The sequence below is a fragment of the Oryzias latipes genome, chromosome 6, assembly GCF_002234675.1.
Source record: "Oryzias latipes chromosome 6, ASM223467v1".
In the NCBI taxonomy this organism is placed as follows: Eukaryota; Metazoa; Chordata; class Actinopteri; order Beloniformes; family Adrianichthyidae; genus Oryzias; species Oryzias latipes.
In genome coordinates, this window is record NC_019864.2 from 9,023,159 (window position 1) to 9,034,628 (window position 11,470).

General features: G+C 37.5%; 1 protein-coding gene across 2 annotated transcripts in view; it reads right to left on the reverse strand.

The window, feature by feature from the left end:
• Positions 1-1,250: 1,250 nt before the first annotated feature.
• Positions 1,251-11,470, reverse strand: part of LOC101166847 (dispanin subfamily A member 2b) — a 21,372-nt gene continuing 11,152 nt past the window's right edge. The window contains exons 2-3 of one of the 2 annotated variants that reach the window (XM_023955626.1): positions 1,994-2,155; positions 1,251-1,762 (exon numbers count right to left, since the gene is read on the reverse strand). In XM_023955626.1, coding sequence (XP_023811394.1) covers positions 1,547-1,762; positions 1,994-2,155 — 378 coding nt within the window. In that variant the 3' untranslated portion in view covers positions 1,251-1,546. Of the gene's footprint in view, positions 1,763-1,993; positions 2,332-11,470 lie in introns of those variants that run through there. The other variant, XM_004085194.4, reaches the window with a different exon arrangement.

Sequence of the window (11,470 nt, forward strand, 5' to 3'; positions counted from 1 at the left end):
ATCAGGTTTTGTGTTTCTGCTGAAGTGAATTTTAAGTGATTCAGCAGCAAAAAAGTATAGCAAGAACAAAATCTAGCAAAGAGTAACAAAAAGTGTTAGTTTGAGATTATGAGAGTAAAACAGGTTTGAAATTACATTTCTGTGTTTGATCTTTTCAAAAATGGGAGTGAAATGGTCAAATCTCAAAACAGCATCCCTAATTACAGAGCAAATTTCAAGATTTAGTTGAAGACATCACTCATTTTCCATAATTTCTTGAATCATACGATGTATATGTGTTGTGTTCATATGATGACACTCGACTTGCAATAGCAGCAGAAACAATAATGACAATGATAACTGTGATGCATGCTATGATGGTGGCTGCAATGTTAAGACAGCGAGCAGTGGCGCTGTAGTGACGGGCGCCTTCCAGGTCTCTGTTACGGCTGTGGCCGTAATATTGTTTTATTTGTATATTTGGAGTGTTTTCTTTGGTTTTCTGCTGCAGTGGGAGGTTCTGTCTTTCCTTTTTCTTTCCCTCCTATAAGGTGCAGATTGGTTTCCACTGTGTCCGTAGCACCTGATTGGCTGTGGACTTCCAGCAGCAGCTTTAAAAACTGCCACATCATCTGTTGGAACCCCCCCACCCCCCCTCCAGCTGGCAGCAGCAGAGCATTTTGACAAACATTGTTAGAGGCTTTGGTCCTTGTAATTTGGGTTTGGTTGTTTTTGTATAGTTTTGAGTTTTTCACTGTAAATAAATTCCCAGCTTAATTTCAGCCTGGGTCTCGTGAGAGTTTTTGAGTCATTGATGAATTTAATTTTCCTTTTTACCTTTATGTTACACCCATTTACAAACCCCTAGACAGGGGTGTAACAGTCTCCAACTACCTCCTATTATTTTCTTAACTGCTTTCTTTTTAGATCACACTCTTTAGAAGAATCATTTCTCTTTACGCAAAATTTCACACCACCCTTACCTAGACCTTCTGCTAAAGGTGCGGATGGAAAAAAGTGGTTTTAGATGAACTGAAAGTAAAATAATTTTATCCAAGTAAAATGTGTATCTGTGTATCAAGGCATGACCTAATAAAATCTTGCACTTTAGCCTTTTTGCAGTAAGAAACTTCTACCGTAATCATTAAGTCGCATAAACAGGTTTTGTGTTTCTGCTTAAGTGGTATTCTTAGATTGTCAGTTATTTAATTTTGATTTTGAATTTACAAATAAAAACAGATTTAAATATTTATTAAAACAGCACACATGACTTTGTTTCATAGTTTTTAATTTAGAGTTAAAATACAGTTTCAGTTTTGTCATTAGAAAGCTGTTAGAGCATTTGGTTATAAATCTTCTTGCATGAGCTTCAAGAACAAAATCTGGCAAATATCAACAAAACAGTATTAGTTTGAGACCATGAGAGCAAAAAAGGTTTAAAATTACATTTCTTTTTATTTTTTCTTTCTTTTTTTTATCTTTTCAAAGATGGGAGTGAAACAATGACATCTAAAAACAGCAACTCTAATTTCAGAAGCAAATTTCAAGTTAGAGTCGAAGACAACACTCATTTTCCATAATTTCTATTGTTGTATATATTGCTGTTTATATTAATATCATATTGTCCGTAATAAAACCATGACTTTACCAAAAGAGCAACACCAACAATGGCAATGATAACTGTGATGCATGCTATGATGGTGGCTGCAATGTTGAGACAGCGAGCAGTGGCGCCGTAGTGACGGGCGCCTTCCAGGTCACCAGCTACCTTCCGGTCTCTGGACTAAAAAGACAAGAAAATAATAGAAACGTGTCAGCAACATCCAGAAAAAAACCTCCAGACATGAATATTCCCCACAATCACATTTACAGAGTCAAAGAAAATCTACAAGGAAACTGATTTGAATTGTGTGACCCAAAATGAAATCCTGTCACTATATGTTGTAACAAACATACAAAGAACATGAAAAATAAATTTCTAAGGAAAATATCTAAAACGTTAACATGAACTCACCTTGATGGAGAAGATGAGAGCTGCCAGTCCCAGGCACAGTGGGTTGGAGTACAAAAAGCAACAGAGGGACCAGATGATGTGGTCCCTCGGGGGCTCAGCTTGGAGGACAATGGTGTTGTGACCCCCTGCAGCTGTGGTGGTATGAAGCTGTCCGGGGTACATGTAACCAGGAGGCTCCTGCAATGGAACATCCTCGGCAGAGAGAGGTGCATTTGGGTAAGCAGGATTCATCGCTCTCCCCTTGGCAGCAGTCCCAAGTGTGTGTGTGTTCCAGGACTCCATGGCAGCTTTGAGGTTTGACTTCCTCCTGACACCTGGGTTTTATGGATTGCAAAAGCACACACAGAGGGAGGTAATGTGTTAGTTTTTCAAAGATCAGCATTGTGCAACTTATTTGCAAACCGTAAAACATTTCAAGTGACTTGTTCTTTGTTGGTCAAAACTAATCCTGGAATTTTAAGGCGTAACATGACTCTTTCATTCCCTTTAAGTTTATTTTTTGTAATACCTGCAAAACACAACACTCTAAGAGTACCGCAAAGAATTTCACTTTTAGAGGAAGGGTTATATGGAAAGGAAAAAAGATTGAAAATGAAGATCAGCTTAGTAGAATTTGTTAACATGAATAAAAAAGATTGAAACTGCTCAACCCCCATAAAAAAAAAAAAGTTTTAGGTTCTGTGGAAATTTTGAACTGTTAGCCTTTTGTTTTCCCACTGCTTTAAACCATCACATTTTTGGACAGGGTCCCTGTCGTAATGGACACGTGTCTGAAGATGCAATGAGTCAAAATGTATTAGTTGTCAATCCAATTCAGGGCTCCTACCTTCCTTCCTGAGGGTTGCTAGATCCTGGAAGAAGAAAAAATGCACATTTGCGTGAAAGGCCTACATAATGAAACTCTTAAGCTTTTTAGAGTAAACTAGTCTCAAGAACAGGCAGACGGCTGGATCCAAACGCAGCGGGTTTATGAGCTCAGGTAAAAGTCCACTACGCTAAATCAGGGTCACGCAGGGGTCAATAACAGGCATGGGAGAATCAGAGAAGAAACAGGGGTAGTCAGGATCCAGGCGAAAGTCGGGGCAGGCAGCAGGCAAACAGAGTCAGGAAACAGAAAGATCAGATCCAGATTTTTTTTTAATTGGTTTATTTTAAGAAATCAATTAATAATAGTACACAAAAACATTACAATCATCAGTTATACATTCATACAATGACATATCAAACTTAATATAATTAGACATTAATAAATATTGCTTGAAAGGGAGTGGAAGGAAGCGAACTTATATAATTCCACACCTGTTCTACCGTAACCATTTTATTACATGATTTATCATTATCCGGTTCATAACTTTATCAGATATAAAGCTTGGTACAGAAGGCAGAGTGCTGGCATCTAGGAAGTATATATATATATATTCAGTGTCTGAATGTGTGAGTGAATGTGTGTGTGACTGGGTGAATGGGTCTGTGATTGTAAAGCGCTTTGTCCTTGTAGGAAGAAAGGCGCTATATAAGTATACGCCATTTATACGCTGGGGTTGCTGGGAGATATAGTGTTTAGAACTCTGGAGATGGTTCCACCTGGTGACCAGAGGGGGAGACAGAGCTCTGACTTCTGACAGTGCCCCCCCTCCTGTGAGCGGTTCCAGAAGTGAGGGGCCCTCCGACGCCGAGGTTGACCAAGATGTCAGGGCACTGGTCTGTCCGGGTGGCATTGGTGAAGGTCGCTGATCAGGGAGGGGCCAGGGATGTCATCAGCAGCGACCCAGGAGCGTTCCTCTGGGCCATACCCCACTATTAACATGCTGACGATTCTCTGAAAGAGCCTCAAACTATTGCACCCCCTCCAAGGGTCTGTTCCATTGGGATCAGTTGCTTCGGCTGCTGATTATTTAGCTTAAACTCTGACATACAGAGAGCAGATTTAATTATTTTAAGCACATTTGCAGTAAATGTTAAGCTGTCACACCGCAGAATGCTTGACAATATGGAACACTTTTTTTTCTAAAGGCCCTGTAACACAATTAGTCCGTACACTGGTCATGAAATTGGTCATACGTGAGTATACATTGAAAAAGTGAGGAAAGTTATGGTCTTTACGTGAATTTCTTACAGATGTATCATCAATGAACCATGTTAAAACCCTGGAGGAAGTACGACTAAACCATCCAAAGAAGCCGTAAATAAACATAAAACGAGAACCGTGTTTGATGATTGACGTGTTCATATGCAATTAATTAGTGATTCAAGTGTCAATTCCATAATTGTAATGAGATGTGTTTGCTGTATACACATTATAAATATACATCGGTGGTACATGAGTGAAAAGTCAACATGTAAGGATTCTGTGGTTTTGTTCTTGGTCATGTTTTTGGTTTCCTTTGTCAGTCACTCCACCTTCAGGTTCATGATCCACAGCTGTCTTCAGTTCAGTTATTTACCCTCAGCCTATTTAAGTGTCTTGGTTTCTGTTATCCTTGTCAGGTCATCTGCTCTGTTTTGTCACAGTTTTGTTTCCCCTCATAGTTTTGTCATGTTTCAGTTTGCTAATTAAATGTTTTAGTTCCTGTCACCAATCCTGGTCTCCTGTATTTTGGGTCCTCCACCACGAGTTCTTAACACACCACGTGGAAATACGTTGAACGGCTGTGGAAAGCCACAAATTTACTTATGCATCTCGCAAAAATCACGCACAATTGCTTACGATTTACATAATATTTGCGTATAAACACAAGAAATGCTTACACTGCATAATTTTCAACCAATCAAAAGTTTTGAACAGCTCAAAAATTAATTAAAACTGAACTAATCCCCTTTGGCAGAGTTCATCGACGGAGTTCATTGACGAATGTCAGACGCAAGGAAAACTTATGAATTACGTATACCACGCATGAATCATGAAGACAGAAATGTTATAAGTGGAAAATGCACAAAATGTACATAGTGGCTGTGTGACCTGGCCTTCAATAAACAACTTTGCAAAAACCAACACATAGGAAACATCCTACATTTTTTCACGCACTGAGGAAGAGTCCCTGGTCCACTTGCTCTTAATTTTTAAATAAGAAAATTCCACTCAATATCAGCAGGAAATATACAGGCTGTTAACATTTTTAATAAGCTTTTTAATTTGTAGCTGAACACAGACGTGAAATAATAAAGTGAACCACTTTGTCTTAATTTTAATGCAAAGAAAAGTGTTGTTTACATGATACAAATACACTAAAACATCCCTCACCCTCCAAACTGTCTCTTTCTTAACATCCAAATAGCCTTGTTTTATTTCTTCTTTATTCTTATTCCAACACACATGAATAAAGTGGTAACATGTCAGATTTGATTCTTACTAAACCATCTCTCCCTCCCATCACTTTCTTAACTACTTCTTTTTTTTTGGTCTTCAGAAGAATCCTTTTTCTTTAGGCAAAATCCCCACCACACCCACCATGACCTTCTACCAATTTAGATTCATTTTAGAAGAAGTGAAAGTAAAATAAGTTTATATAAGGAAAACGTGTCTCTGCCACTCAAGACATGCCTTCATTAAATCTTGTACTAGCCGTTAGAAACGTGTTCTGCAATCATTCAGTCACATCACAGGTTTTGTGTTTCTGCTGAAGTGAAACTTAAGGGATTCAGCAGCAAAAAAGTATAGCAAGAACAAAATCTGGCAAAGAGTAACAACAAGTTTTAGTTTGAGATTATGAGAGTAAAACAGGTTTGAAATTACATTTCTGTGTTTGATCTTTTCAAATATGGGATTGAAACAGTCAAATCTCAAAACAGTATCCCTAATTTCAGAGCAAATTTCAAGATATAGTTGAAGACATCACTCATCTTCCATAATACATTACATTTACAGAGTCAAAGAAAATCTACAAGGAAGTTAATTTTAATTTTGTGACCAAAAATAAAAACCTGTCATATTTTGTAACAAACATACAAAGAACATGAAAAATAGGTTTCTGACGAAAATATTAGAAATGTTAACATGAACTCACCTTGATGGAGAATATGAAAGCTGTCAGTACCAGGCACAGGTTTAAGTCTTAATTCTTCCATTTTCTCTAAACCATATACCCTCCTATTATTTTCTTAACTGCTTTGTTTTTAGATTACAGTCTTCAGAAGAATTATTTTTCTTTAGGCAAAATCCCCACCACCCCAACCTAGACCCTTGACCAAAGGTGTGGATGGAAAAAAGCATTTTTAGATGAACTGCAAGTAAAAATAATTTTACAGAAGAAAATGTGTTTTTGTGTATTTAGGCAGGCCTTAATAAAATCTGAACAAGACCAATGTCATGGCCCAGGGCACTGAGACCCCCCCCCCCCCCCCCCCCCCATCAATCGCCATTGAGGGATACATCCTGGACGTTGTGGAGAACTTTTCTCCTATCTTGGGTCCATGATCTCCAGTTCACTGTCTATCGACTCAGAGATCAACTGCAGAATCGCTGTGGCAGCTGCAGTCACGGCCAAACCGATCCAACAAGTGTGGAACAATTCCAAGCTCACCGAGAAGACCAGAATGTGCGTCTACCAAGGATGCATGCTCAGTACCCTCCTCTACGGCAGCAAGACGTGGACCACACGAGGCATAAGAATAAGCTCAACACCTTTCAAATGAGATTCTTGCGGCGCGTGCTGCAGATCAAGTGGCAGGACAAGTTTCCAAACAATGAGGTGCTGGAACTAGCCAACATGAGCAGCATGCACGCAGCACTCAGTGAGAGACATCTGAGGTGGCTTGGCCATGTCATGAGAATGGAGGCAGGCCGCATTAGCAAAGACCTCCTATATGGCAAGCTGGTTAAAGACCAAAGAACAAAAGGGCAACCAAAACTGCTTCAAAGACGTCTGCAAGAAGGACATTAACTTTTTGTGGTCTCACTGCTTTAAACTATCACATTTTTTGACAGCTGTGGTAATACACACGTGTCTGAAGATACCGTGAGTCAAATGTATCAGTAGTCAATCCAATTCAGGGCTCCTACCTTCCTTCCCAAGGGTTGCCAGGGCCTGAAGAAAAAAAAGCATGTATGCATGAAGGTCCCATATCATTCTACTCTTAAGCTTTTTAGAGTAAACTTGTCACAAGAACAGGCCGACGGCTGGATCCAAATGCAGCAGGTTTATTAGCTCAGCCAAAAGTCCACAAAGCTAAATCAGGGTCAGGCACGCAGGAGTCGACAACGGGCAAGAATTAATCCACGGACAGATAGGGTAGTCAAAATCCAGACGAGAATCGGGGCAGGCGGCAGGCATAAGTCAGACATAGGGTCAGGAAAGAAGGCATAGTGTCACAAACGATACTTCACACTGAGTGAAGCTCAGTGCAGTGCTTAGGTATTCTGTGATTGATTGGAGGAATGGGAGTCAGGTGTGTGGCATCCAGGAAGTGGGGTTGTTGAGAGATGTAGTGGTTAGAACTCTGGAGATAGTTCCAGCTGGTGACCAGAGAGGTAGACAGAGCTCTGACTTCTGACTTAGCCCATCGGTAACACTTTATATTAAGATTCCTTAACAAGCTTTGTTAACACATTTACAAGCATTATAAATGAATTTATAGGGTGTTAGTAAGACATTTATTAGTACAATAAGTCTAATAAGGTTTATGAAATTACTTTGTTAACACATTTACAAGCATTATTATTAGGATGTTTTCAAGATGCTAATGATGCATTTACTTATATTATAGGTGCTTAACAAATATGTCAGTGTTAATAAGCTTAATAAGATTTATTAACAACCTTTGTTAACAAATTAAGAAGCATTATTATTGTTTGGGGCTCTAGTAAGACATTTATTAGCATTATAGATGCCTGACACAAGCCTAAGTGTTCATAAGCTTAATAAGTTTTATTAACTAACTCAACAAATTAATAGGCTTTATTAATGTGTCAGATGCTAATAAGATATTTATTAGCATTATAGATGTCTTGCAAATACCTGAAAGTGTTAATAAGATTCATTAACATATAAAGTCAGACCATTGTCTTTTAAATCCATATTACTAAACTGCTTATAAGCTTTACAAATGTATTAATTAACTTTGTTAACAGTTTATTAATTGTTTTGCAGCACCTCATCTAAAGTGTGGACGTTTTTTAGCACAAACAACCACAAAGCATAAAGATTGTAAAAAGAACTTTATGACATTAAAACAGATTAAACATACACAAATCGTTCTGTAAAAGATATATAATAATTTAATTCAGACAAATATTTTTTTTTTAAAACATAAGACTGGTGTTGGATGACTAGCATCATAGCTAATAAGGATAAAGTATTAGCATCTATCCTGAGTGAAACATTCATTGCAAATCCCATCACCAGGAGACAATTCTCTGCATTCAATGCCAACTGCATTCAACCACTGTTGCCTTGCTTCAAAGTCGACAACAAAGTTGCACAAGCCAGTCATTTTTGAAGAACGAAGACAATAAACCTACAGGAGCCGTGCTAAAGCTAACACGCTAACGACCGACCGGTACAGAATCAAAGATGGGCGGGGCTTTTTTCGTCACCTGTGTGAAAGCAAAGTCTAAGAGGCCATTCAATTGGCTGAAAGTGAGCAAGCCTGTTTTGCTGATGAGTTTGATTGACAGATTCATTAGCCAATGGTGACATTAGTTAACCTGCCCATCTTTGATTCCTTTCATAATCAAAGATGGGCAGGTTAGCGCGTTAGCTTTAGCACGGCTCCTGTAGGTTTATTGTCTTCGTTCTTCAAAAATGACTGGCTTGTGCAACTTTCTTGTGGACTTTGAAGCAAGGCAACAGGGGTTGAATGCAGTTGGCATTGAATGCAGAGAATTGTCTCCTGGTGATGGGATTTGCAATGAATGTTTCGCTCAGGATAGATGCTAATACTTTATCCTATTACTAGCTAGTATGATGCAAGAGTCAGCCAACACTAGTCTATATGTTTTTTAATATTTTTTATTTGTCTGAATTAAATTATTATATATCACTCAGGATAGATGCTAATACTTTATCCTTATTAGCTATGATGGTAGCATAATCCGACACCAGTATATATGTTTTTAAAAAAAAAAATATTTTTCTGAATTAAATTATTATATATCTTTTACAGAACGATTTGTGTATGTTTAGTCTGATTTAATGTCATAAATTTCTTTTTACAATCTTTATGCTTTGTGGTTGTTTGTGCTAAAAAACGTCCACACTTTAGATGAGGTGCTGCAAAACAATTAATAAACTATTAACAAAGTTAATTAATACATTTGCAAAGCTTATAAGCAGTTTAGTAATATGGATTTAGAAGACAATGGTCTGACTTTAGATGTTAATAAATCTTATTAACACTTTCAGGTATTTGCAAGACATCTATAATGCTAATAAATATCTTACTAGCATCTGACACATTAATAAAGCCTATTAAATTCGTTAAGTTAGTTAATGAAACTTATTAAGCTTATGAACACTTAGGCTTGTGTCAGGCGTCTATAATGCTAATAAATATCTTACTAGAACCCCAAACAATAAAAATATTTCTTAATTTGTTAACAAAGGTTGTTAATAAATCTTATTAAGCTTATTAACACTGACACATTTGTTAGGCACCTATAATATCAGTAAATGCATCATTAGCATCTTGAAAACATCCTAATAATAATGCTTGTAAATGTGTTAACTAAGTAATTTCATAAACCTTATTAGACTTATTGTACTAATAAATGTCTTACTAACACCCTATAAATTCATTTATAATGCTTGTAAATGTGTTAACAAAGCTTGTTAAGGAATCTTAATATAAAGTGTTACCAGCCCCTCTCCTGCAAACAGTTCCAGAAGCAGGGGCCTCTCCGATGCCGAGGTCAACCAAGAAGTCGGGGTGCTGGTCTGTCCAGGTGGCATTGGTTGGCATTGGGAAGTTGCTGATCAGGGAGGGGTCAAGGATGTTGTTATTTAAAGGAGGCTAACAGTTCAATAGTGAATGGTTCATCTTTGAGATCCAATAGCGTGAATCAGAGCTCGGAGTTAAACACTTATTAAAAAAAAAAAAGTAAATATACACCAATTTTTATTTTAATAAATTATAAATTTGCATGCTCTTGCGGGCCACATAAAAGGACATGGCGGGCCACATTATGCCCGCGTGCCTTGAGTTTGACACGTGCTATAACGCAACGGCTCTCCATCTGCCGGCCAAGCAGCTGCCCAGATGCTGGCATAACAAGCAAAACACCAATGATGCAGTGGCAAAAGAAACTTTATTGTTGCTTTAAAAAAGCCGTTATCTTATTTACAATAAAGATATACAGTAGCTGGAAGCATTAAAGTTTAACTCCGGTTGGGGTGTGTAAAGGTCACAATCATTTCCGGGAAAAAATTAACTATTTAGAAGGAAAGAATTATTATTTCATGGGAAGAAATTTGTTTTTTTTCTTCTTTTTACCCATGTCAGGTCACAGGTTCTGTACAAACACACATGAACAAAGTGGGAAAGTGTCAGATTTGAGTCTTAATTCTTTCATTTTTTCTTAACCATCTCACTCTTCTTCTTTTTTAGATCAGTCTTTAGAAGAATCATTTTTCTTTAGGTAAAATCCCCACCACCCCAACCTAGACCTTTTACAAAGAACAAGATCCAATTATAGATTAACTGAAAGTAAAATAAGTTTAGACATTAAAAACATGTTTTTTGCGTGTCAAGACGTGCCTTGACAAGATCTTGTACTTTATGCCGTAAGAAACATGTTCTGCAACCATTCAGTCACATAGACAGGTTTTGTGTTTCTGCATTAGTGAAACTTAAGTGATTCAGCTGCAAAAAATCATTGCAAGAACAAAAGCTAGTAAAAAGCAACAAAGAGTATTAGTTTGAGAGCATGAGTAAAAAAGGTTTGAAATTATATTTCTGTATTTTATCTCACCCTCCTTTTATTTTCCTGACTGCTTTTTTACAGTCTTCAGAAGAAAAAGGTTCTATGATCAGACTCAAAGAATGTTTTTTATTTATTCAAAATGCCTCCCCATCCCGACCTAGATATTTTACCAAAAGTCTGGATGGAAAATGCGGTTTTAGATTACAAGAATTCATCGCTCTCGGCATGGCAGCAGTTCAAAGTGTGTGTGTGCTCCAGGACTCCACGGCAGCTTTTGAGGTTTAACTTCCTCCTGACGTCTGAGGTTTATGCAGTACAAAAGGAAACAAAAAAATTAACATAAAATGAGGGGAGAAGAAAACGTGTTAGTTTTTCAGAGACCAGCATTGTGCAACTTACTTGCAAACAGTAAAACATTTCAAGTAACTTTTTCATTACTTTTTGTTATACCTGCAAAAATAGAACACAAGCCTTTTAAAGAAAGGGTTATATGGTAAGGAAAACAAATTGAAAATGTAAATCAGCTTAGTAGAATTTGTTAACATGAATTAAAAATACTGAAACTGTTAAACCTTCATGAGACAGAAGGGTTATTGTGTGGCAATTTTTAACTGGTATCT